Genomic DNA, 25,979 nt, shown 5'->3' on the forward strand with positions numbered 1-25,979 from the left:
TGCCCTGGGATTTTGTCATGGGAGATGAATCAGTTAATTAACACACTGCTCCTCACAGTACACTTGGAAACAGGTTCAGTTTCCTTTGGTTCTTGCCAAAGATGCTTATGAACATACCTAGTGCTGGTGCTTTCCCCGATACATCTCATTACAGGCTCTAAATGAAGACTGTAATGTTAAGTGCACCTCGCCTGAGGCCTGGCAGCTCACCGGCTCCTATCCAGCATGTCTCCGCTTTCATGCCTGCTTCAAGGTGCCCATGTTGCTGCCTGGCACCCTGTGTCCCCACTGACGATAGTGACATCTAGAGAAACACATGTCAGTTGTCAAAGACAGCCGCAGTGCTTGGGAGGCTTGACCGTACACTGGTGATGAACACTGGATATCCTACGGGAAAAAAAGCACTTGTCATAGATTTTAAAAAAGGTATCAGTGTTTGGCCACGCGTTCCTTCGGTCACAAGTGATGGACCTCATTTTCAGGGCCCTTCCACACTCAGGCGGGGGCTGCTGCTCTTGCTGCCGCAGGTCAACGCCTGGGCTTTTCCGCGCGACGGGCGACTGCGGAGGGCGCCACTTGCACTTTCCCCGCCCCATTAGAATCGTGTTCGTTGCTTATCAATTTGTGGGAGCGCTTTACACTTTCAGGACTCAGTCCATCCGTCCAGTGCGTGGGTCGATGACGTCAAGCCCGGGCCCACAGTCTCTTGCTCCCACCTCTTGCTCCCAAACTTCAGTACACCGCGAGGGACCGAAAACCCCAAACCACGCAGCCGCGCCGGCGCCTGCCTTTATAACAAGGCGGCGAGGGGCGGGGCCAGCGTGCAGCGCGACGTGATGACGTCAGGCCGAACGGGGGGCGGGGCGAGGGCGGTGGCGTGCGCTCCGGTACCTCGGGTGCTTTCTCGTCCTCCGCCTAGGCTGCGTCCCCCTCAGCGTACACCTCCGCGTCGTCCTCCTCATCAGGGTCTTCTTCCTCCTCCTCCTCCTCAGGGTCCCCTTCTCGGCGTCCCCCTCCTCGGCGTCCTCTCCCCGCTCTCCCCCTCGACTTCCCTCGGCCGCCCGCCGCCGCCATGGGCCCGCGCCCGCCGCGCCGCCGGGCCGAGGACAGCTGAGGCGCGGCGCGAAGATGGGCGAGGGCGAAGCAGGGCCCGAGCGCCAGCCCGAGCAGTCCGGGCGCCCCGCGCGCGCCCGCCCGCGCCGCCGCGGGGATGCCCGCGCCCGCCGCCGCGCCCTGAGCGCCTTTGTCTGCCGCCCGCGCCGCCCGCCGCACCACTGGCCTCGCGGGCCCGCGCCGCGGCTGGGGTCGCGCCCATGAAGATGGACCCGAGCTGGCCGGCCTCCCCAGCGGGCGGCCCGGGCCCAGACCCAGAGCCCGGTGGGCCCGGAGCGCCCGCCGCCCCCGCCCCGCGCCCTGGGCTCGGCCCGCAGGACCTCGCGGCCGGCGCGGATGCTGGGCGAGCTCCGGGGCGGGAGCGGCAGCCGCAGCGCTCGAGCCGGGACTCCGACCCCGACCCGCCGCTGCCGGAACTCGGCCCGCTCTTTTCCTGGATGACGGAGCAGGAGGGTGACGGCCCCCCGCACAGCGCGTCTGGCCGCGCGCAGGACTTCAGCCGCAGCCATCACCTGAGGGGCGAGGTCGACTTCTTTCCTTCCTTCGCGTCCCCCGCGGTGGGCGAGCCGGCCCTGGAGCTGGGTCCCGGGGACCCGGACCGGCCCTCGGACTTTAGCCAGACCTGCCCCCTAACGAGCGAGCCCGCGGGGTGTCCGGAGGACGGCCCCCGCCTCCGAGCCGTATTCGATGCCCTGGACGGGGATGGGGACGGCTTCGTCCGCATCGAAGACTTCGTCCAGTTCGCCACCGTCTATGGGGCAGAACAGGTAACTCGCAGCGTGGCAGACGGGCCCCGCGCGGTGTTCGCGGAGTGCCGGTTACGCGTTCTCTTTTGATTCAGTTCTTCTACTCTCACCTCTGGTTGAATTTCACTGAAGCACCTCTTCCCCCTTTAAAGAGGTTCTATTCCCGGGAGTCAGTTTCTTTCCCTGCCATCCCAAGCCACACAAGCTTATCTCTCCTAAATTGAGAGATGCTCCTGGCGTGGGGACATGCCCCTAGGCTGCCGAATAAAAGTGCCCCGTGGATGGAGAAGTGCCAGCGGTTCCCCCAACTGAGGGCCCAGGTCTGGTTTGGCTGAAGTAATTCACTTCTTTGGTCTGCAAAGGACAGGCTGCACTTGGATGCTTAAGATCATGTTAATCTATTTTGAGCGCAGTTACTTTACTGTGTGTGTTTGGCTTATGTTTTAGGTAGATTCGTTGTTGGGGAAACAGTGAACGTGAAAAACGGTCATTTCCATACCTTTTGCGCGGAAGGGAAAGGGATGAACCCCAGAGGGACGGGAATGAGCCTAAGAGCACAGCGGTGAATACAAACTCGAGCAGAACTCCATCAGGGCCATCTCCACTCTTGTAGGACAGGTGAGGTGCTGGACAGGTGACGGGAATGCACAGGGCAATGGCAGGAGTCCTGTGCAGCTCCCAGGGCTGCGGCTGCTCTGGGAGAAGGTGGGCCTCAAGATCCAGGTCTTCCTCCATCTCAGCACTTATGAAAGTTTATGTGGAGACAGCAGCAGGGCTGTGTATGTTCTGCTGTTAACCCAAATAGACATCAAATAGGTTACTGGTGTTCATTTTTAAATATTTTACTTAGTAGTGGGAAATCACAAAAGGTTGATCTGCTAGTTTCTGTATTTTATTGACTTTTCATACATGTGGGTATTTGTTAAGTGGGTGTTCAGGTACATATGCATGTTTAAGCCAAGAGGTAAAATTGACATCCTGCTATTTAGGGTGTCTGCCATAACATTAAGAACCTTTATAAAGGATCTGTGTGCCCCCAGAGTATTCACAGTGTCCATTGAGCTGTCATGTAAAGAACTGGGTCGTCCTGAGTCAGGGCTCCTTGTTGAGTTTTCAGCGTGGGCATGTCCCTGTGGGGCATCCTGAATGTTGGCGTCTAGGTCAGTGTGAGCTCCTGTTTAGCTCTGGGTTGAAGACATTGCTCAGGACAGGTCTTCCATCTCAGTGTAATGGGCAGAGAGAGAGATACGTGACTGACAGTTTCCTGTATGGTTAGTATGGATTGTGATTGCTGGTCTAAGATTTATTTTTTTTTTTAATAAATTTTAAAATATTTTATTTATTTATTTTTGGCTGCTTTGGGTCTTTGTTGCTGCACGCGGGCTTTCTCTAGTTGTGGTGAGCGGGGGCTACTCTTCGTTGCAGTGTGCATGCTTCTCATTGCGGTGGCTTCTCTTGTTGGGGAGCACGGGCTCTAGGCACGTGGGTTTCAGTAGTTGTGGCACGTGGGCTCAGCAGTTGCGGCTCGTGGGCTCTAGAGCACAGGTTCAGTAGTTGTGGCGCACAGGGTTAGTTGCTCCACAGTGTGTGGGATCTTCCCGGACCAGGGATTGAACCTGTGTCCCCTGAATTGGCAGGTGGATTCTTAACCACTGCGCCACCAGGGAAGTCCTGGTCTAAGTTTTTTTTATGCTTTTCCTTCTTGTCCCTCGGCTGGAGAGCACCTTGGGTATCCTTGGTTGTTTCTCATTAGTGTGATGTGTCTTCTCTGCAAACATTCCCTTCCTCATTACACCAATCAAGAATGTTAGGAAAGTGGCACATTTGTTCTTCTTTACCATAATCTGACTCTTAATAGAGTGCCTTATAGCTTATATGAGGCTCATTTATGTTTTCACTGGATCATCAACCTTTCTCTGAGGTAGTAGGAGGCAGAAGGGATTCATCCCACTTTACAGGTAAGAAACTAGAGGCCCAAAAAGGTTAAGTTACTTTCCAAGGCCTCACAGATTGTCAATGCAATAACAGGGACTACACCTAGGTCTTCTGGGCTCATAATGTTTAGGTGGCTCTCAACTTCCTAGGTTTGGCGCCCCTAAATAATCCCATAAAGTTTCATCTTATTGACTTAATAAAACCATTTTCATTTGAGAACCACCTTTTGTTGTATCATTCTTAGTGATCACAGTGGGAAAAAATTGGGGTTGTTATTTGGGGCTGAGCTTTTTCTAAATACAAAGTAGAAATGAGTCAACATTCTTTGTTCTGGTAGCCCCTGGTGGAATTTTAAATTTGGGGGTAAGGCCAGGATGACTCAAGATTTGGTGGGGATGGGCAAGTGAGGGAGATCTCTTGTGACGTTGCCCCTTCTGTCTGCTGTCCCAGACTTCTCAGGAAGAAGCAGTGTTGGATGTGATCTAAGTACCAGACTTGCACAGGTTTCCTGGGATGGTGGAGGAGAGCTCTTGTTTTGAAGCAGATAATTAACAGTGTAGCAAAAGGTTAATTTTTGTGTCTGTGTAAGGTTTGCTAGCCTTTATTATGACTCAGTCTTGCTTTTCCAAGTCCAATGTCAGAATACATTATAGAGGAGCAAAGAGAAGAAATATTCCTTGATAGTGAAATAATTTAGAGAAAAGTGAAGAATTATACCTCATGATAAATATTTTTAATTTTTTAAAATGAAAAGTATTGAACATACATAAGAGTAGAGAGCATAGTTTAGTGAAACACTCTACCTGCCCCCAAGCCATTGCAGTTTCCCAAAGTCTTGGTTCATTTGTGAACTCCCTACTCCCCACCCCCAGATTACTTTTGAAGCACATACCTGACATATCATTTCACCCATAAATATTTCAGTATGTATCTCTAAAAGATAAGAATTCTTTTTTAAACATTTATGATTTTTTTTTAACTGTAGGAACAGTTTGGATAAGCTGGATAACAGCAATAAAGACCATAAGTTGCTGTACTTTCCACCTTGAGATTTCAAAATAGTGAGTTCATGAGTCTCTTAGGCTGGTCACATTACTGTCCTTGATGATCGCAACTCAATTATCTTGATTATTGTCAAATTTTCAAAGGTAGCACTTTCAGTATCTTTTAAGTAATCTGTTTATGAAGGAAGTGTTTTAAATTATTTAAGTGGATTATCTGAATTTTTAATAGAAGCAGTTCCCATTCATAATACAGATGGCTTTTGTGTCCCTCTTTCTTTAGCAATGTCATGGTGTGTTTGGCTCTCATTACCTCATCTGGTGATAGATCAGGTGTGGTGTAATAGAACACAGTGTTGGCAGGAATTGAAAGGGGAAAGAAGACTACAGCGGAGCTCTCTGGTTGTATTTTCTTGACCAGGAATTTATAGTCAGATGTGCCCAGGCACTAGTTCTGAAGTTGCAATAGGTTATCTTTAAGGCCTTGACTGTCTATGAAGATTCCTCGTTGACGTGACCCCTTCGTACTGAGAGGACTAATGCTTTTGTAGTCATCACCAACTTATCATAAAGCAGAAATTGTAAAATAAACTGTGAGAGTATTGTGAGAAGGATTCATTTCTTTTGGTGTTATTTTTCAAAGGAATTAATTATAATTGTAAAGGTTATTTTCACAGTGTAGCACTCACTTAAGCATTTACATTTTAACAGTCACGGGTCCTTTCCAGAAAGCCCTGAACGTTGGAGCCGTGAATGCCCTTCAGTAACCTTGTGGACCCTGTCCATCCTCCTCAGCACTTGTAAAAGGAGGCTGCTGGAGGAGGTGTCAATGCAGAGAAGGTCTCCCTGCTTTTCATTCCTTTCCATTCCTCTGCTGGTGGGCAGTTGGAACTCCCTGGGGACGTTTGGCCACACCTTTTAGTTGCTTCAGTTTCCTTTACAGTTTCTGTCCTAGTCTTGGGTTTGCGTGCGTGTGTGTGTGTGTGTGTGTGTGTGTGTGTGTGTGTGTGTGTGAGAGAGAGAGAGAGAGAGAGAGAGAGCGAGAGCGAGAGCGAGAGCGAGAGCGAGAGAGAGAGAGAGAGAGAGAGAGAGAGAGAGAGAGAGAGAGAGAGAGAATGAGTGTGCGTGCGGGAGCAGGTGCACGTGAGAGCTGGTAGTGTGTGTGTGTCTGGGTCTGTGTGTCGGAGGAATTGCTAAAAGGCAGATGACGTTCCTTTCTGTGCTTGGATCCCAGGCAATTTTGTTAGTGTCTTAAAAAATGTCTTTTTCATAGTATAAAAGTAACGCATGCTTATTATTTTTAAAAACTGGAAAATACAGAGTTATAAAATATAAAACAAAAAATGACCAATAATCCCACTATCACAAGAAAAACAGCATTAGCATTTTTGTGCATTTCCTTCCAGACTTTTTTGTATACACACACACATAACTGTATAGAAGTACACAATTGAGGTCGTATTGGGTAGAAGCTAAATTATTTTTATAGATGTTTATTGTTTATTTTCTATTATTATTTTTAAATGTTTATTTATTTATTTATTTATTTGACTCTTCCTGGTCTTAGTTGCGGCATGGGGGACCTTCGTTGCGGCACGTGGGTTCTTTTAGTTGCAGTGTGCAGAATCTTTAGTTGCAGCATGCGAACTGTTAGTTGCGGCATGTGGGATCTAGTTCCCTGCCCAGGGATCAAACCCAGGCCCCCTGCATTGGGAGCACGGAGTCTTAGCCGTTGGAACACCAGGGAAGTCCCAGATGTTCATTGTTTAAAAAAATAGAAGTAACACCAGTAAGCAAAATATAAAAATAAGAATCACCTATAATCCACCATCCAGAGATAACTATTTAAGTATTTAATGTGTAAATTAAAATATATGTAATAATGCTTCATTGTCCAAAAATGGTATAATTCCATGTCTGTTGTTTTGAACCTGCTTTTTGACCTGTTTTTTAAAATTGAAGATCTCAGATGTATACATTCGTCCCTCTGTATGGAGGGTAGGATTGGTTTCAGGACTTAGCCCCCTTGGATACCAAAATCCATGGATGCTCTAGTTGCTTATACATAATGGTGTGATATTTGCATATAACCTATATACATCCTCCCATATACTTTATTATTTTTTGTTCTATAATATTTTTTATTGAAATATTGTTGATTTACAATGTTCTGTTGATTTTTTTGGTTTTATCATTTTTTCCTCCTATATGCTTTAAATCATCTGTTTTACTTATAATATTTAATACAATGTAAATGCTGCATAAACAGTTGTAAATACAGTGTGAATGTTAGGTAAATAGTTGACAGCAGGTGGCAAGTTCAAGTTTTGCTTTTTGGAACTTTCTGGAATTTCTTTCCCCCAATTTTTTTGGCCACTCTGCACAGCATGTGGGATCTTAGGTCCCCGACCAGGGGTTGAACCCATACCCCCTGCAGTGGAAGTGTGGGGCATTAATTTAACTTCCCTGGACCACCAGGGAAGTCCCTCCAGCCCCAGCCCCCAAAATGTTTTTGATCCTTGGTTGAATCTGTGGATGTGGAACCCACAGATACGGAGGGCCAGCTGTACTTTAATGGAAGCCTAAGGCTTACTTGTCCTCAGGGAGATTCAGAGTCATGTGGGATTATTCCAGTGTAGGATCTAACATTTAGGAAGAATTAAATTCCATGTGGACTACACAGATCACATTGTAAAGGGCACCAAGTTAGGGGTTGCTTCCTTTTCAAACACTTGTTTCGTTTAAATTCTGGGCACAGGGTCTAAACATTAATTATAATAAAAATATCAGACAAAAGGGTTAGGCACCCACTGAAGACTGTTTAGGTGGCCATTGAAAGTACTTTTATGATAACTGCAACGTCTCCAGTGTAGCCTAGATTATCACTTCTGATATAAGTGAATAGTCGTATATAAATTCATTGTATGTATACCACGATTTTAACTGGGTAAAAGTTATCCATGTGAAAATAAAAGTCTTGAAGGAAGTATTAAAAATTATTTTTCGGGGCTTCCCTGGTGGCATAAGTGGTTACAAATCTGCCTGCCAGTGCGGGGGACACGGGTTCAAGCCCTGGTCTGGGAAGATCCCACATGCTGCGGAGCAGCTAGGCCCGTGCGCCACAACTACTGAGCCTGCGCTCTAGAGCCCGAATGCCACAACTACCGAAGCCTGCGTGCTTAATTAAAGCCTGTGCTCTGCAACAAGAGAAGCCCCCACTCCCCGCAACTAGAGAAAGCCTGCGTGCAGCAACGAAGACCCAACACAGCCAAAAAACATTTTTTTAAATGGTAATTTTAATTTTACTCATAGATTACTTGAGCCACAATAAAAGTAAATAAAAATTTACACTGATTAGAGAGATTAGCATTTCCTTTGAAAGCCTACTAAAGTAACTTTAAAAACTTCAACCAGTGAGAATATTTTTCTCACTTGACAAACACATGAGGATGGTTCGAAGGTGTGAGTTGCGGGAGAGATCTGATCAGAGGATGGCTGGCCTCCTGGCTCTGCCAGAGTTGATGGCTGGCTCTGTGTTAGGTCCATCCTGGAGCTCCTGACCACGCCCGCACAGGAGCACAGGTCTTCATCTGGGAGAAGCGGGAAGCACAGCCAGCCCAGGGCACCTCTTTGGCCCCAGTGTTCTGGAGTAGGAGCTCTCAATAAGATTTTTTAAAAACATGTGAATCACAGATGATATAAAAACTCTTAAAAGTCAAAAGGAGGGCTTCCCTGGTGGCGCCGTGGTTGAGAGTCCGCCTGCCGATGCAGGGGACGCGGGTTCGTGCCCCGGTCCGGGAGGATCCCACATGCCGTGGAGCGGCTGCGCCCGTGAGCCGTGGCCGCTGAGCCTGCGCGTCCGGAGCCTGTGCTTCGCAACAGGAAAGGCCACAACAGTGAGAGGCCCGCGTACTGCAAACAAACAAACAAACAATAAATAAATAAAATCAATTAAAAAAAAAAGTCAAAAGGAAAAGAGACCAAAGCTGATAGAAAAATGAACAAGAGATATGAAGACATTGCACAGAAGATACACAAATGGCCCTTAAATATATGAAAAGATGCTCAGCTTCGCTTATGATAAAAGAAATGCAAATTAAAATCGCTGAGATAGCATTTCTCACTCTTGGCATATATGTAAAAGCTTGAACACATTCTCTTGGTGACGTTTTGGGAAACACGCATGCTCTGGTATTGCTGTGGGAGTGCAGGGTGGTACAGTCCTCTTGGAGGGGAGCTTGGCATTATCTGTGTGTGCATTTACCCTCAACTTCACAGTCCCACTTCCAGTCATTTACCCTGAGGATATACCTCCCCAGGTGCGAAACACCAGATGCATGGGGTTATTCATTGCAGCATTATTTGTGATATAAAAATGGAAACAACCTAGATGTCCACCCAGGATGAGTGAGCCAAGGTACATCAACTTAACTTAGAACTGTACAGCTGCAAAAATAAAAAAGGAAGATTTCTATGAACTGGTAAGAGTTATTTCTAAGATGTATTAAGTGAAAAAAGAAAGTATTGATACAAATTAATATGCATACTATGTGGTAGGAAAGAATGGGTGCTTATATGAGGCCTGCTAGAGTAAACAATGGGGATAGAAAGTAGAATTGTGGGTGCCGGGGGAGGGGGATTAGTGTTTGATAGGTAGAGTTTCAGTTGAGGAAGATGAAGAAGTGCCAGAGATGGATAATCGTGATGGTTGTACAACAGTGTGAATGTACTTAATGCCACAGAGCTGTATACTTAAAAATGGTTAAAATGGTTAAAAAATGGTTAAAAATGGTTAAAAATGGTTAATTTACCCCAACTTAAAAAAGAAAAAGAGGAAAAAAAAAAAAAAAGATCTGAGGTCCAGAACACTGAGTGATGGACTTCAGTCTTCAGTTCAGAGGAGGAGGAACCTACCCTCTCAGCCTCTAGTCTGATCCTCAACCCGTCTGAGGTTTCCATAGTCAGAGGCTCTAGGACAGGGCCTGACTGAAAAGAAAAGAAGGGAGAAAGAATGTGAAATAAGAAAGAAGAGGAAGTAAGAATATGTGTATATTGTAAGTCAAGTATACTTCAATAGAAAAAAATTTTGACTATATATATCTGCTTCTCTTTGCAAAAAGAAACATAGGAAGGATAGACTAGAAACTAATTAAAATAACTTATCCAAGTAGGTGAGGGCAAGTGGTAAGGGATCTGGATGGAAGTGAAACTTATCCGAGTATGCCTTTTTATATAATTTTGACTTTTTGAACCATGCAGATATTCTGCATATTCAAAAAGTAAAGCAACAATGATAGAAAAAAAGACATATTGAATTCAAATAGAAACAGGTGAACCTAGAAGTATATTGAATTAATAACATAACCATATAAGAAAGAGTAATTCCAGTTACACACACAGTACTCTGTATTCCTTTAGTGGGATATATTCAGAAGAAAAAAAGAACTACAGAGAAATATACTACAGAGTAGGTTTGTTGTTGATAGATCAGAGTAGTAGTTCTGAACTGACTTTGGCCATATTTTAGGATAAAATGAGCACATGTACTGGCGTTGGGAACCAGAGTTCCCTGGGAGGAAGGAGATGAAATGTGAAGAAGAGGTGAGGAAGGACCCTGCTGTCTGGTGATTTAAATCGGAGGTATGAGTATGAATACATGATTAACAAACATTCCTAACCCTGTTTTCTGAGAGGGTCTAGGGGCAATGATACCCCAGTAGCACTGAGTACACCTAGTCCCCAGATTTTAGTTGCCAAATACCATTTTCCACTAAAGGGATCGGGGATCCTTGGAGAAATGCTGTATTCCAGGTTCTGGGCAGGGAAAATTCAATGTGAGCCTGGATTATCTTGTACCAGAAAGCAAGGAAGTGTTCAAAAATTGATGGGGACATGCCAAAAAAAAAAGAGCAGCTTGAATGGGTTCCTAATGGGCAAATCTGGGGCATTTTGAGCACAAAAAAGAATAACGATCATGGATACATTGAATTTAAAAAGTCCATGGCACAGAGAATAAAAATCACTCATAGTGATACTCCAAAGGGGGTGCATGGGGCTTCTTATAGACAAATGCCAGTTAAGGTAGAAAGTCGGAAAGATTTAGACAATCAGTATTTTGCAACCACCAAGGTAATAATTGATTCAGGCAAGGATCATCAGTGGTTGTCAAAAAACGTGGTTTAAACATTTTGTTGGTGGCAGGGACGGCAGGATACTCACACAGTCTAAAGTGTCTTTCCAGTGATGATTGATTACAAAGGGAAAAGATCTCTTTACGTTGGAGAAGTCTGGTGGATTCCGCCTTGAGCACGTGATCAAACTCAGACTCTCCGGTAGTGGACAGACTATGCCCCTCCATGGGATGCAGTGGGAGGGACAACATTCTTGCCAAAAATGTTTGACCTGAGTCAAGTAATGAGAAAAAAGTCAGACACATGCTGTAGGGCATCTACAGGACAGCTGCTTGGACTCCTCAAATATGAGTGTTGTGGAACTTCCCTGGTGGTCCAGTGGATAAGACTCTGCGCTCCCAATGCAGGGGCCCCAGGTTCGATCCCTGGTCGGGGAACTAGATCCCACATACATGCCACACTAAGAAGTCCACATGCCGCAACTAAAGATCCTGAGTGCTGCAACTAAGACCTGGTGCAGGGCTTCCCTGGTGGCACAGTGGTTAAGAATCCACCTGCCAATGCAGGGGACACGGGTTCAAGCCCTGGTCTGGGAAGATCCCACATGCCGCGGAGCAACTAAGCCCATATGCCACATCTACTGAGTCTGTGCTCTAGAGCCCGTGAGCCTAGAGCCCATGCTCCGCAACAAGAGAAGCCACCACAATGAGAAGCCCGCACATAGCACAAAGAGCAGTGCAGCCATAAATAAATAATGACCTGGTGCAGCCTAAATAAATAAATAAATATTAAAAAAAAACCCTCATATAATAAAATATCAGTGTCGTAAAAAGGGTCGAACACGTAGATTGAAGAAGACTAAAGAATCATGACCACTAAGGCCTGGCCCTTGACTGGATGCTGGATTAAAAGAAAACAAAACTACAAAGGCCATTATTGGGATGGTTGGGAAATTTTGAGTATAGATGGAACACTTGATAATAACAGTGTTAAATTCCTTGTGGGTCATAATACTGTTGTCATTATGTAGGGGGGTCTTGTTCCTAGGAAATACATGCTGGAAGGGTTAGAGAGGTATCAGGACGTCTGTGGTTTACTTTCAGCAGTCCCACAGAAAAAGCACGTGTGTGGAAAGAGACTTATAGCAAATGTGGAAAGACGTTAGTCATTGCTGACTCTAGGGGAGGGATGTAGGTGTTTCTTGTGTTCCTCGAACTTTTTCAGTGAGCTTGACGTATTTAAAAATAAAAAGGAAAAATACAATATGGGAAGTTCATTGATGTAATCTACACTACATCTTGTACGGAATGTTAGGTTGTGTGGCTTTTATCAATCTTAAAAACAACCAACAAAAAGAAACAAAAAACTCCTTTATTCCCAAACAAGTGAAAGGAATGTTACACCTATGCACCCAGGTTTTCCTTCTTATTGACTCAGTGCCCCGTCTAGCATTGTTGGTTCATCGAGTACACAAGGTATGCAGTGACCCCTCTCTTTGACACAGGGATTGAAATGGGAAATTAAAACTCCTCTTAAACTAGGAATAGCTTGTGATAAAACCATATTCTTATTTATCAGGAGATTCTGCTCCCCCAAGGGGCATGAATATCTTGTTCAGCCCAGAGTCTCACTGAGAAGGGAATTTAGAGAGAGCCCCTTTCCTCTCTCTGGTGACAGTACTCAAATGGGATAAACCCATACTTGAACAAATGTGTGAAAGGACCTTAGAAATGCTTAGGGAGCTAAAAATAACTTCTTGTTTCAGGGCAACTTCATGTATTTTATGCTTTGTGTTTTGTCATGAAAATGGCTGGGTGCTGCTGTGGAGCGTGTACATACACATACCTTAAGTGTATATGGCGGGTGTTGCACATTGCGGTCCTGAGGTTCGTTCACTGTGGGTTTTAGATATCAACAGAGTGCAGCAGAATGGACTTGTGTGGGGTTGGTTTAAGCCACAAAGATCCTGTCGTCACTGCTAGTGATGTAGAAAGCCTTTAAAGATGGTACAGTGTACGGCTTCCCCGGTGGCGCAGTGGTTGAGAGTCCGCCTGCTGATGTAGGGGACACGGGTTCGTGCCCCGGTCCGGGAAGATCCCACATGCCACGGAGTGGCTGGGCCCGTGAGCCATGGCCGCTGAGCCTGCGTGTCCGGAGCCTGTGCTCTGCAACAGGAGAGGCCACAACAGTGAGAGGCCTGCATACCGCCAAAAACAACAACAAAAAAGATGGTACAGTATATATTGTGACCTTTGGGTGATGGGCAGGAGACTCCTTGTGTATGTAGGTTGTCAATGCCTTAGACCACTGATTCATCAACTTTTTATCTCAGACTCCTGTACATTGTTCAGTGTCGTTAAGTACCAAAGAGCCTTCGTTTATGTGGGTTATTTCTGTTGGTCTCTGCTGTATTAGAAAGTAAAACTAAAAACATCTTTTTTTTTTTTGCTGTGTGGTGCGGCATGTGGGATCTTACTTCCCCGACCAGGGATCGAACCTGTGCCTCCTGCTTTGGGAGCGTGGAATCTTAACCACTGGACCACCAGGGAAGTCCCTAAAGTATCTTTTTATTAGTTCATTAAAAAATAATCTATCACATGTTAACATTAATGGCATATTTTTGAAAAATAACTTTTCTAAAATAGCGAGAGGAGAGGCATTATTTTACATTTTGGCAAATGTCTTAAATGTCTGGCTTGATTGACGAGAGCTGGTTTGTTTAATATCTGCTTCTGCAAGCGATCTGTTGTGTCATGTAGCCTCTGGAAAACTCCACGGTACATTCGGGAGAAAGTGTGATGAAAGAAGGCAAAGGACGTCTTAGGATGTTATGGAACTAGCGTTGATTTTGCAGACCCCCCTTCCTCAGACACTAGGGTCCCCTGGGGTCCCTGGACCACTGGTTGGTTGAGAACAGCTGTCTTACACTCCTGAAGTGGCTGAGTTGTGGCCTGATCTCACATGTTTACACGCATCCGAATCACCTGTAGATCCCGTAGTCACTGGCTGCTGGGCTGCCCCAGAGTGTCTAATTGATCTGGTCTGAGTGGGGCCTGTTTCCTTGGCACAGTTCCTGGCGATGCTGCTGCCCCTGGTCCTGAGGTCATGTTTGGAGAGCCACTGTCCCAGAGAGTTCTGAAGATGTTTGCATCTCTTTAAAGACCACGCTCCCCAGTCATATTTTAACATGCCTCTTTTCCTCACTGCTGTATTTATCTGGACATTAATTTCACCAGTGTTTACTTGGGGCCCACTCTGCCGGCCCCTCAGGAGGCCTCCGGGCTGCCCTCTGCCCTCTCTGCTTTGTCTGGTAGAAAATCACAGACAAGAAGCCAGGACCCCGGCGGAGAAGTCTATTCACTTTGGCCCGTTCTTCCTGCCGTGTCCCTGCTACTCTCTCACTTCAGCTTACTACGTGTGTTTGGTAATTACTTTATATTCTTTCTTTCTTTCCTTCCTTCCTTCCTTCCTTCCTTCCTTCCTTCCTTCCTTCCTTCTTTCTTTCTTTCTTCTTTCTTTCTTTCTTTCTTTCTTTCTTGCTGTGTTGGGTCTTCGTTGCTGCATGCAGTCTTTCTCTAATTGCGGCGAGCGGGGGCTACTCTTCATTGTGGTGCGCTGGCTTCTTATGGCTTCTCATTGTGGAGCATGGGCTCTAGGCGTGTGGGCTTCAGTAGTTGTGGCACGCGGGCTCGGTATTTGTGGCTCATGGGCTCTAGAACGCAGGCTCAGTAGTTGTGGCGCACGGGCTTAGTTGCTCTGCGGCATGTGGCATCTTCCCCGGACCAGGGCTCGAACCCGCGTCCCCTGCATTGGCAGGTGGATTCTCAACCACTGTGCCACCAGGGAAGTCCTATTTTATTTTTTTCTTAATTTATTTACTTGGTTTTGCAGGTGGGCTCCTTAGTTGCGGCAGGCGGGCTCCTTAGTTGCGGTATGCGAACTCTTAGTTGTGGCATTCATGTGGGATCTAGTTCCCCAACCAGGGATCGAACCCGGCCCCCATGCATTGGGAGTATGGAGTTTTATACATTGCGCCACCAGGGAAGTACCTACTTATTTTAGTTTTACGTTTCTGTTTGATTTTTTGTCATGTGTATAGTTTAAAAAGTGAAATAGTGTACTGCACGTCATATGATGAAAGTAGCTGCACTCTCCTGACTGCCACCTCCCGCTCCCAGGCTCCTGGCTGTTTCCTCTCTTGGTGTTTTCCTCCAATTTTAGGTACTTTTTATTGACTTTTTCTTGTGGAAGGTACACCCACATATTTCCCTTCCGTCTCCTCCATTCTTTCAACATGGTTAATCCCAGTCTTGGCTAAGTAGGCATTCTGAGTTTGTCTTATTTTGACTGCAGATATTTTTGATGGCTGACCCGTTTAGTGTGCGGTGATTACACTTCCTTTCTAATATAGCCTTTTGCTTTTCCTGGAATTAGTGATCACATTAATGTTTCCCTTTGCTCAGTTTTCTGCATACCTGTCAGTATTTCTTTCTAGCCTGTCTTCCGGGGTCTGACTGTTCTGCTTGTACCCTGGGGCTCCAGTGGGGCTCACCTCCCACCTCTGGGAGTACCTGTGGTTGCATCTCCTAAGTCGGCCTCCCTGCTGGGGCTTCCCTGTTAGACCCTCTACCAGGCTTTTCTTTTCAGGTATGACGCCCAGTGCTGCGTCATCCGGCATCCCCTCTGTGCGCTTATATCTCTGTGTTCTCTCCTCTAATCAACTTCCTGCTTGTCTGTTCCTGTGCATCTTCTGGAACCTTGGGGCCTTGCCTCTGGAGTTGCATTTTCCTGGACTTCGGGAGGGAGTGGAGAGAAGCTCCCGTGTTCTGCATTTAGCTCCGTTTTGGCCCTTCTCTCTCCTCAGCGTCCCAGACATGCATTTGTCAGGACAGGCTTAGGCATCTGCCTGCAGGCTTTTCTGTCTGCTCCACCATCATCCTGTGACCCAGGCAGAGCAGGACTTGTCAGTGTCCCCTGGCTGGGGGGACATGACCAGATGCAGGCTCTGCTGCCCCTTTCCATTCTCCCCCAAATGTTATCTGCAGGAAATCTGGGTCAACAGATGATTTGACTTAGCCTTTCTCGTCTGTATTTCACATGTGTGTGAAAGTTTTCATATTTTGACAAAGTCCACAAACATGAACTTAGGTTGTTTAACCTTAGAATATTCCATTACGTTGCTGTGCTGTGACTGGTAAGCATTTATTTTTTCCAGTGTTTCTCTACTAGAAGTAATGCTGCCGTACCCCCAGCCACACGGGTCACTTTTCATGTACCTAAGTTCTAAGCAAGAGCTAATTTTTGTGATGGGGAAATGGAGGTTATTGCCTTGGGCTTGGAGTCATAGATACATGGAAGAGGTTTACTCAGGCTTTTTTGGCATTTCAGAGCTTTTCTGTGGGAGCCGAAGTAGGTACTAAAGAGAGGAGGCAGAAAGCCCTTGGCTGTGCTTCTGGAAATACCTCAGCTGCTCAGCGAGGGCTTCCTGTTACTGGCTCTGAAATGCAGTCCCTGGAGAACCTGCAGGCAGTGCTCCCCGCCCACAGGTCCTTCTCTTCCCGGTTTGCAGGAGCTCAGCCCTGGACGGTGCTGGGAGTGTGACCCCAGGACGCCGGCACCCATGTGCCAGGGACCTAAGCCCAGGGCACTAGGAGTCCTTTGTGCTGTAGCACGTGGCCTCTGGATGTAGTGTTCTTTCATGTTTGGGCCCCTATTTTTCCATCTATAAGGTGGATGTTATATGTGTTCAAGGACACAAAACAGTCAGAGGGACCCGGGTGTGGCTTCAGGCTCGGGCACCTGTCATTCGTTCACTCAGCACCTATGTGCAATGGCGTCTGTGAGCACCTAACCCATCCAGGCGGTGCTGTGGGTGCGGGGGCATGGGGACATGGCGGTGAGGAGGGCTGGCCCACTTCCTGCCCTCCTCAGGACGTGGGACAGGTCGTCCCCAGGAGCTGCAAGATGATACAAGTGCTGCGCGGGAGAAGCAGAGTGTTTGAGGTTGTGTAACAGGGAATCCAGCCTAGTTGGGAATGTTTCCCTCAAGGAAGTCGGTTTATTCTTGTTTATTCTTCTTTTTTTTTTTTTTGAGGTAACTCTTGAGCCTACATACTGAGGCTTAGCGGAATTAGTGAAGCAAATGGTGGAGAGGAAGAGCGCTCCAGGTGGAGGCACAGCCTGTGGAGAGGCCTGAGTGGGAGGAAAGAGGACGCTTGAGGGGGACAAGGAGCCTCGGGGGCAGAGGAGGCTCTGGGCCAGGCCTAGCAGGGGATTTGGTCTTTAGTCCCAGGGTGGGTTGAAGGCGCCAAGGAGTTTAAGTAGAGAAGGGTCGGAAATGAGACTGACTCTTCCAGAAGATGGTTTGTTTGGAGAGGACAGGGGTGGACGGGGAGACCCGATAGGAGGCTGGTGAAGCGTTCGGCCAAGGCTGGTGACCGCTTGGATTAGGTGGTACTCAAGGGGATGGAGCTGGGGGAGGCTAGAAGGGACCCCAGGGGGCAGTAACTGTCCCATCCTGTGGCCGAATAGGTGCGGGTGGGATGGAGGGCCTAGGCCTAGGTCTGGGGGACATTTCCATGGATGTCCAGTGCTCTCTGGCCTGGAGCTTAGAGACCAATCTGGGCTGGACGTAGAATCTGAGAGGTCAGTATGTAGAAGGACTCAGCAGCACGTAACACAGCCAGGCTCCGAGAATGAAGAAAGTGCGTCCTCACACAGGACAAGCCTCCGGCGGGTGACCCTTGACAGCGTCCTGAGATCCTGCCCGTCTGGGCTGCAGCAGCCAGGTCCCTCTGTTCCTGTCTGAGGAACTCTCCCCCAGTCTTCCCAAGGCCCACTGACCCCACTCCGCTTTGTTGGCCAGTTTGCTTGTAGGCACTCCCCGGACTGGTCCCTGCAAGTAGGGTCCCTGGACTGGCAGCAGGGCCCAGAGGCTTGTTAGGGACACAGCATTCACTCTGCAGGGTGAGGTGTGTGAGAACCACTGGTTGACCAGTCAGGACCACTCTGCTGGCCTGGTTCCAGGCAGCCTTGCCTGCTGGGCCTCCCCCACACTAACAGGCCATTCCTTGCCTCTAGCATTCTCTGTTCCCCTTTCCCCACTTTGCTTTTCCCCTTAGCACTTAAAGCATCTAGCAAAGTCCATGTTTTACTTATGCTGCTATTTGTCATCTCTGTCTCCATTCCCACCTGCCCACCATGAATGTGCCTGGTGGGCCTCCCAGGTATTTGCAGACACACATGGCTGAAGGAAGGAAGACCCGGACAGGATGGGGGTCTGTCAGCAAGGACAAGGGGGAGTGCTATGGGCGACCAGCCGTGGCCGATGGCGTCCAGCTGGAGTCACCAGTGAAGCCTCCGGAAAACACGAATGTTGAGGCCCCCGGGGGATGGAGAACGCAGAGGGGGCTGAGGAAGGGGTGTGAGGGCCAAAGGCTGGGGGCCCTGGCAAGATACTCACCTGCTCCAGGCCTCTGTCCAAGTGAGGGTCCTGGCAGTGCCTGGTTCACAGGTGCTTGTGAGCAATGAATAGGGCAGGTGTAGTGCTGACCCGGGGTGGGGGGTACTCTGAGTGATTGAGGGTTCACTGTGTGCAGAGCCGTGTTCTCTAGATTTTAATTCCCTTTGGGACGCCCTAGAGGAACTTTAAAAAGCTGCATGTATATTTATGGCTTGTGGCTCAAGGGCCCTGGGGTGTGTGGTTACCTAAAAGGTGTGCAGGAAGCTAGTGCTGGCCTTTTAGGGGGAGTTGCCAAAAGAAATTAGGAACACATTTCCTGCCTTCTAGGAATTAATGGTTTGGGGGCTGTTTGAAATTGGGTAGGAAGAGTAAATACTTTTCTTTTAAAGGGAGGCTTCGTTTCTTGTCTGTGGTTTCTGTGTGTTTGTTTTTGCCGTGTCTGATTATTTGGGACCCTTCAACAGATCAGACCCTATTTTTTCCTTTGGTTGATTTTTAATTAATTTCTGTTTTGTGAAAAACATTCTGCCTCCTAAGAATCTCCTGTTTCCAATTCTGTATGTATAAGTAGCATATTCAGTGTTAACCTTTTCACTTCCTAAGTATAGTCATGCTCCAAAACCATGTTACATTTACCTGGTTATGTGTTGTGTTATGTTGTATTATTAATGTTACATGTGGTGAGCTTGTAAATAGTTTCAAAACTTGGGAACTGCTTAAAATATTTCTGGACCTTACCTTGCTGTGTTCCTTTTCTTTGTATTGAAAACTTACTAAGTGGCTCAAAAGACTTGGGATACCATGTTGGGGATGAAACTGTTTTCTGTGGAAGCCAGAAGTGCAGGGAGAGGTGGACCAGGCGGCTCCTTTCTCCCCCTCCTTCCCCTCTCCCCTGAGGACAGGTGATGGTGGGCGCTCCGTGGCCTGGCTGGCACTCTAACTTCCTGAAGGATGCCCTCTTGCTGGAAGAGAGCCCCTTGCGTTGCCCCAGCGTCCTGCCTCTGGTATCTCAGAAAGCTGGAGATGCATCTTCCTCACCAAGCTGCTCAAGAGACACAGTGAGACCCTTCTATCCCTTGAGGAAAGACAGACTCACTTCTGAAGATGCTGTGTGCTGAGTCTGGGAGGCACAGCTGGGGAGGCGAGCTCTGTCCATGCCCGCCCACCTTCTTCCTCATCCAGCCTCTTGAGACCTGAGAAGATCAGCTTGGGTCCGTGTTCCTTCAGCCTTTGATGTTCCTGATGACTGAAGTCATATTTTTCCATTACTGCAAAAAATGTTCCAGAAGTGTACATCCTAGGACATGAAATCTCTCCCAGTTGCTGTTGACAGTAGAGCGTGTCCCGTCTCCACATCCACCCCCTCCCCGAGAAAATGCTGCTTATTTATTTAAACACCCACAGATAGACAAGTCACAAAAATTAAATATGGATTTGAAATTTCCTGTGATGGTAATAAAATAATCCCTTATGTCTGATACTCTGTAGTTTCTACTACAAAGAGATTTTGTACACAAACTCTCCTGCGAGCTGGGACGTGCCCAGTTGGTGGCGCCATGCATGGGCTGGAGCACTTCGTCCTGCCCTGCTCTCTCCTGTCCTGAGCCGGGCCCTCTTCCTGTGATGTAATAACACAGTCTGCCCTTTGATTGTGTGTTTAAGGAAGGAGGAATCCAGGTTCAGATTCACAACCTATGAAATAGGAGGGTCCCTACATGGCACTGTTTTTTGGAGGTGGGGTTAATATTCCCGCTTGTGGGTGTCTTGGGGAGTCTGGGGATGGTGGTTGGAGTTACATTCTTTTAAAAAAATTATTTATTTATTTTTGGCTGCGTTGGGTTTTTGTTGCTGTGTGCGGGCTTTCTCTAGTTGCGGCGAGCGGGGGCTACTCTTCATTGTGGTGCGCCGGCTTCTCATTGCGGTGGTTTCTCTTGTTGCGGAGCATGGGCTTTAGGTGTGCGGGCTTCAGTAGCCGTGGCTCAAAGGCTCTAGAGCGGAGGCTCAGTAGTTGTGGCGTACGGGCTTAGTTGCTCCGCGGCATGTGGGATCTTCCCGGACCAGGGCTTGAACACGTGTCTCCTGCATTGGCAGGCAGATTCTTAACCATTGTGCTACCAGGGAATCCCCTGGAGTTACATATTAATAAACAAGGTCTTTGGCTCCTTCAGTCCTGTCCTGTCTGGTCCCATGAAGTCCTCCTGGGGCCAGGCCTCTGCTCCTCCCTCTGCTCAGAGGGTCTCAACCTGCAGTGGCATCGGGTGGCCTGGATGGCTTGTTAGACCACAGTGCCAGGTCTCACCAGCAGGTCTCCTTTTCAGCAGTTCCCGGGTGGGGCCTGAGAGTCTGCATCCCTAACGAGTGCCCAGGAGGTGCTGCTGCATCACTGGGAGACTTCTGCCCCAGAGCCATGCATCTGGACCCTGGCTGCACACAGTGACCCAAGGGCCCTGCTGTGCCGTGGGCACTTTCCATCCCGCTCTCTGGGGTGGGACCAGGAACAGAGGTGGAGAACTTGGCTGTGAGGGAAAACCCTTGTCCTGCCCTAGCAGGTGTGTCGAGGGTGAGACCAGGAGCTCGTTGAGGAGCCGCTCTGAGAAGACACAGTTGCTGAGAGAGGCTGCATCTGAACCTGGAGCTGTCAGACCCAAAGTCCCATTACTTTCCACTTTGGGGCACTGCCTCCTGGGGAGAAAGTCCCAACACTGTGGTGACGGGTGACTGGGGCCTCACTAGCTGGGTGTATTAGTGGGGCCTTTGTGGCCTTTTTAAGTCATCAGTAAACAAGTATGTTTTTTGGTCAGGCTTGAAAGTCAGTGCTTGGGCCTGGACACAGGCTTCCTTTGTGGCGGTCACCATAGAGGTTCCCTCCTGGGTCCTGCCCCTCTGCCTCGCCCAGGCCCAGTCAGTGTGAGGGGCACTTGGGGAGAGAATGGGGGGCCGGGGCCGCACATACTTTGAATTAAAGCACTTTTTCCTTTCCTTCTGGAGCCTTGGGTACTCCTCGTGAAGGCTGCTGCTGTTTGCAGAGGAGCAGAGGCTGGACAGGGCTGTGTGCAGGAGCTGGCTCTCCTGCTCAGCTGTCCACGGTCCAGGTGGTGGTGCTTTCCTGGGAGCAGCACTCCAAGGGAGTCGGGAGGAGATATATTGTTTTCTGTGCTGTCGGAGTGGCCCTGTGTGCTGAGCTGTGGGAAAGCACAGAGCTGTGCTTCCCGTGTGTGCGTGGGGTTCACGGGCAGCGCCTGTGAGTGACCCTCTGGGCAGGAGCTCTGGTTCCGCTGGCTGCTTATCAAGTGGCTCTTTGACCACAGAGGGGACCTCAGGACAGTCTCCCTTGTCGAGTGTGGTTCTCCCAAGAGTCAGGAGAGACGCTGCGGGGGCAGGTGCCTCCCTCTCCTCCCCTCCTCCACCCACCCTTCTCCTTTTTCCACTTGTTTACGGTTGTGTTTCATTCCAGCTTTGGGTGGGTTGGTTTACTCTACTAAAATCCAGGAAAAACAAGGCTGACTTTTTTGCTGTGGGAAACAGAAAGCCCTTTTATGAGAAAGTCCATCCTTATCAGCGTGATTCAATTCACTCTGGCTGGTGAGGAGAGAAAAGCCACAAAGTTGCCAGATATTTTCCTCTTGGTGATTTTATTTTTAAAAACTGCCTTCAAGGAGCCTGCCTTATGATGCCTTTTGCGAGAAGTACTGGTTAGTGGAGCTTAATCCGCATTTAGAGGAACATTTGGCTTTCTCTTTTACACTAAGAACTTTCTCGTAGGAGGAATCTTAGCATTTGTAACATGTGAATCAAGAACCTGTTCTCAGGTTGGTATTGCCTTTAAAGCAATAACAAGGTAATGTACATTTACATAAAAACATGCAAATAAAGGAGAAAACAAAAATCCCATCTGGCACTGTGAATCATTTCAACCTTCTAGGCTTTAAATCATTATTTATATAAGAGAGATAAATAAAACTAGAGTCACAGTTAACTTACAGTTTTAATTTACTTTAAATCAGTATATTATCATCATCTCTCAATGTTGGTAGATTTACTCCTACAACATGATTTTAATGCCTACTTTTCCATCATGTGAATGAATGTGCTAGAATTTATTCAGTTAATCCTCTGTCTTTGGTATTTTAGGTTTTCATTTTTCTGCTGTTATAAGCTTTTTCCTAGCTGAATCTTCCTGCACAATCTTTATTATGTCTTTAGGTTAAAGTCTTAAGAATGAGGCTTCCCTGGTGGCGCAGTGGTTGAGAGTCAGCCTGCCGATGCAGGGGACACGGGTTCGTGCCCCGGTCCGGGAAGATCCCACATGCCGCGGAGCGGCTGGGCCCGTGAGCCATGGCCGCTGAGCCTGCGCGTCCGGAGCCTGTGCTCCGCAACGGGAGAGGCCACAGCAGTGAGAGGCCCGTGTACCGAAAAAAAAAAGAATGTAATTGCTGGGGAAACATGTGTAGATCTTAAATGATTTTTTAAATGTTTTTAACACCAAATTGTCCTCTAGAAAAGTATTGCCAGTCTGATACAGGGACAATGGTATATCAGTGTAGTTTTAACTTGCATTTTTCTTATGAGTGTGTTTGACCTGATGTTTCTCTAAAAGTGTTAGTGAACAGTATTTTTGTGTGTGTATCTTTTGTGTCACAGTGAGTGCTGACTGGCCTCCATTTCTTAACCTGTGATGTGGGGGTCAGCTCAAGCAGCCTCTAAAATCCTGTGGAGCTGTAAAAATGTTATGAGTTTCTGTAGAGTTCCTTTCTTTTGTGCTATTATCCCTTCTTACATGTTTCAGATGGATGCCATCAGTCTATATCATTAAGGAATAAATACTGTCTTTGTTTTGGTTTAGCATTCTACTTTTAAAGAGCAAAGTGCAGAAGATGAAGGCAGAGAAAACAGGCTGATAGTGGACAGAATGAGAGCCTGAAGAATTTTCATTTTGTGCTGACTTAGAAGTTTTCTCCACTGTTGCATGATCCCTTGATAATTTTTTAAAAATTGTGATGATCATAGACATTAGGCCCGTTCTACAGTTAGCTTTATTTAGCTCCAAGGTTTAACACTTCACATTTTAGAGCTTCTGGAGTTTTTTTTTTTAGTCCTCTCAAGATTTGTCCTAGGTACTGTCACAATCTAGGAACTGTCACTTTTAGGTTTAAACAAATCTCAAAACAAAACAAAACTACTGAAACCCAACCACAGACTACATGGGTGTGGCTGTTTCTGACCTGGTCTGGTGCTGGGGAGTGACATCTGAAGGGCGTTTTCCCCAGTCAGGTGGCTGAACCAGGTAACTGTTGGCTCCTGTACTGGGTTTCCTGTGGGGAAACGGTTCTGCCAGAAGACCCGAAGGGCTGAGGGAGAGAGCCTGTCTTCTGGGCACTCGCGCATTTGTTCCCAGCCGTGTGCCACCCTGGGCCAGGTGCAGGTCGAAACCCCAGCGAGCAGGATGGGGTGGGGTGGGGGAGAGACTGTGCTGAGTGCCGTGTGGGGAGTGGAGGAGGTATGTCCTGATGGTTCTGGGGTGGGGGTGTCGGTCTTCCTGGGTCTTCTGGGACCTGCATGGGAGGATGGTCTTTTGCGTCTTGTCATCTCTTCTTTCCCCTGCTGATTGCCTTGGCCTCTCTGGCCCACGTCATAAGTCGGTTGTCCAAGTGAAGCAAAACACTGGCGCTACTCGAGGGCGGGGCGCTACTTGAGGTTTGCCTTGTTTCTGGTGGTGACTTTGCAGCATCAGCTCTCCTTATAGAGGGTGTCTTCTTCTGGGGACTTAAAGAGTGACGCTCGCAGGCCGTCTTCCCAACATCGCCCTTGGTACAGCTCACCTGGGGGGCTTGGCTCACCTGGGCAGCCTGCGGGGGGCAGAGGACCATCTCAGAGCTCTTTGTTTAAGCAGAATGATCACATAATGAAGTCCTTGTGCCACTTGTAAATCTGTGCCTTCAGATACACCCAGGAGGGAGCTGAAGGCACAAGGGAAAGAGTTTTGGGTCCCGGGCTGTGCTTACCCAGTGCCCTGGGTTGTAACCGTCTGGAGCACACAGGGGCAGCCTTAGGGCCGAGGGCAGTTAGGTACCTTAAAGTAGGGGTTTTATCTGTTGTTTCACATGGCCTGTGGCGCTGTGTCTCTTCTTATCTAGAAAAGTGAGTATGTGCAAATCAGAGGCTTTGCCATGTTCTGGAGCTGTGGCTGCTGGAAGGCCCTGAAATGTGTGCCCCCAGCTCTTTCCTATGCTTGTGTGACCTTCCTAGGAACAAAGCGAGGGTTGTACCACACTTTTATGAGAAAGTCCATCCTAATCAGCGTGATTCACTCTGTGAAGAGCTTGTTTTCAGGGGCAACTCATGCCATGCCAGCCTGGGCCCAGGGGCCACCAGTAGCAGTCTGGGCTTCTGTGGCGGTGTCTTTCTTAGGCACTGTCCCTACATGGTGACTCTGGGCTGCCTGCTCCACCAAGGAGAGAGAGGCCTTTCCTTGAGGCAGAGCACAGGGTCCAAGAGGACATTGGTTCCCCAGTGGGGAGGTGGGGGTCTGTCCCCATAAAGGGGGACATGAAAGTCCACTCTGGGCAGCCACCTGCTCTGGGAGACGCATATGTTCTTCTGGGGCATGGTTTGATCTGGCCGCATTAAGGGGGTCTCGACCAGCCCCCCACTGTTGCGTCCAGCTGCTGGTCCCTGTGACAGAGCCCTCCTTTCACTGAGTAAATGTTTACTGAGCACCTGCCGTGGGCCAGGCACCACTCTCACCCTGGGGTATAGCATTGAGCAAAATGGACCATGGCAGTGGGCCCCTGCCAAACGGGTGAGAATAAAGGTTTAAAATCAGCATTCAGTACAGCAACATGGATGCAGCTAGAGATTATCATACTTAAGTGAAGTAAGCCAGAAAGAGAAAGACAAATACTGTCTGATACCACTTAGATGTGGAATCCAAAATATGATGCAGATGAACCTATCTGTGAAACAGAAGCAGAATCACGGACATAGAGAACAGACTGGTGGTTGCCAAGGGGGAGAGGTTGGGGGAGGGATGGAGTGGGAGGTTGGGGTCAGCAGATGTAAGCTTTTATATAAAGAATGGATAAACAAGGTCTTACTTTATAGCACAGAGAACTATATCCAATATCCTATGATAAATCATAATGGAAAAGAATATATATAAAAAAGAATGTATATATATGTATAATTGAATCACTTTGCTGGACAGCAGTAATTAACATTGTAAATCAACTCTACTTCAATAAATAAATAAATAAATAAATGTTAATAAAGTAAAATAAAATCAACATTCAGGTAAGCTGAATTTCTTCCAAGAGGAGTGGATTGACTTAAAACAGTAAGGGTGGAAATTGTATCTCAATAAAGTGTTATTTTAAAAAAGTAAGTTGGGTGTGGTAGGTTGACAGTGGCCCTGGAAGATATCCAGGTCCTATTCCCTGGAGCCTGTGAACATTACCTTACATGGCAAAAGGGACTTTGTGGATGTGATTAAATTAAGGGCCTTGAGATGGGGTTATCCTGGTGGGCCCTCAATGGAACCACAAGGATCCTTATAACAGTGAGGTGGGAGGAGAAGAGGACTTGGCTGTGTGGC

General features: G+C 47.8%; 1 protein-coding gene across 6 annotated transcripts in view; it reads left to right on the forward strand.

Annotated features, from left to right (window-relative positions):
- RAB11FIP3 (RAB11 family interacting protein 3) overlaps positions 1–25,979 on the forward strand; it is a 77,834-nt gene continuing 51,855 nt past the window's right edge. Inside the window, exon 1 of one of the 6 annotated variants that reach the window (XM_060031370.1) lies at positions 1–1,880. In XM_060031370.1, coding sequence (XP_059887353.1) covers positions 837–1,880 — 1,044 coding nt within the window. In that variant the 5' untranslated portion in view covers positions 1–836. The remainder of the gene's footprint in view (positions 1,881–25,979) is intronic. The other 5 variants (XM_060031376.1, XM_060031371.1, XM_060031372.1 and 2 more) reach the window with 5 other exon arrangements.

The sequence above is a fragment of the Delphinus delphis genome, chromosome 15, assembly GCF_949987515.2.
Source record: "Delphinus delphis chromosome 15, mDelDel1.2, whole genome shotgun sequence".
Taxonomy (NCBI): Eukaryota; Metazoa; Chordata; class Mammalia; order Artiodactyla; family Delphinidae; genus Delphinus; species Delphinus delphis.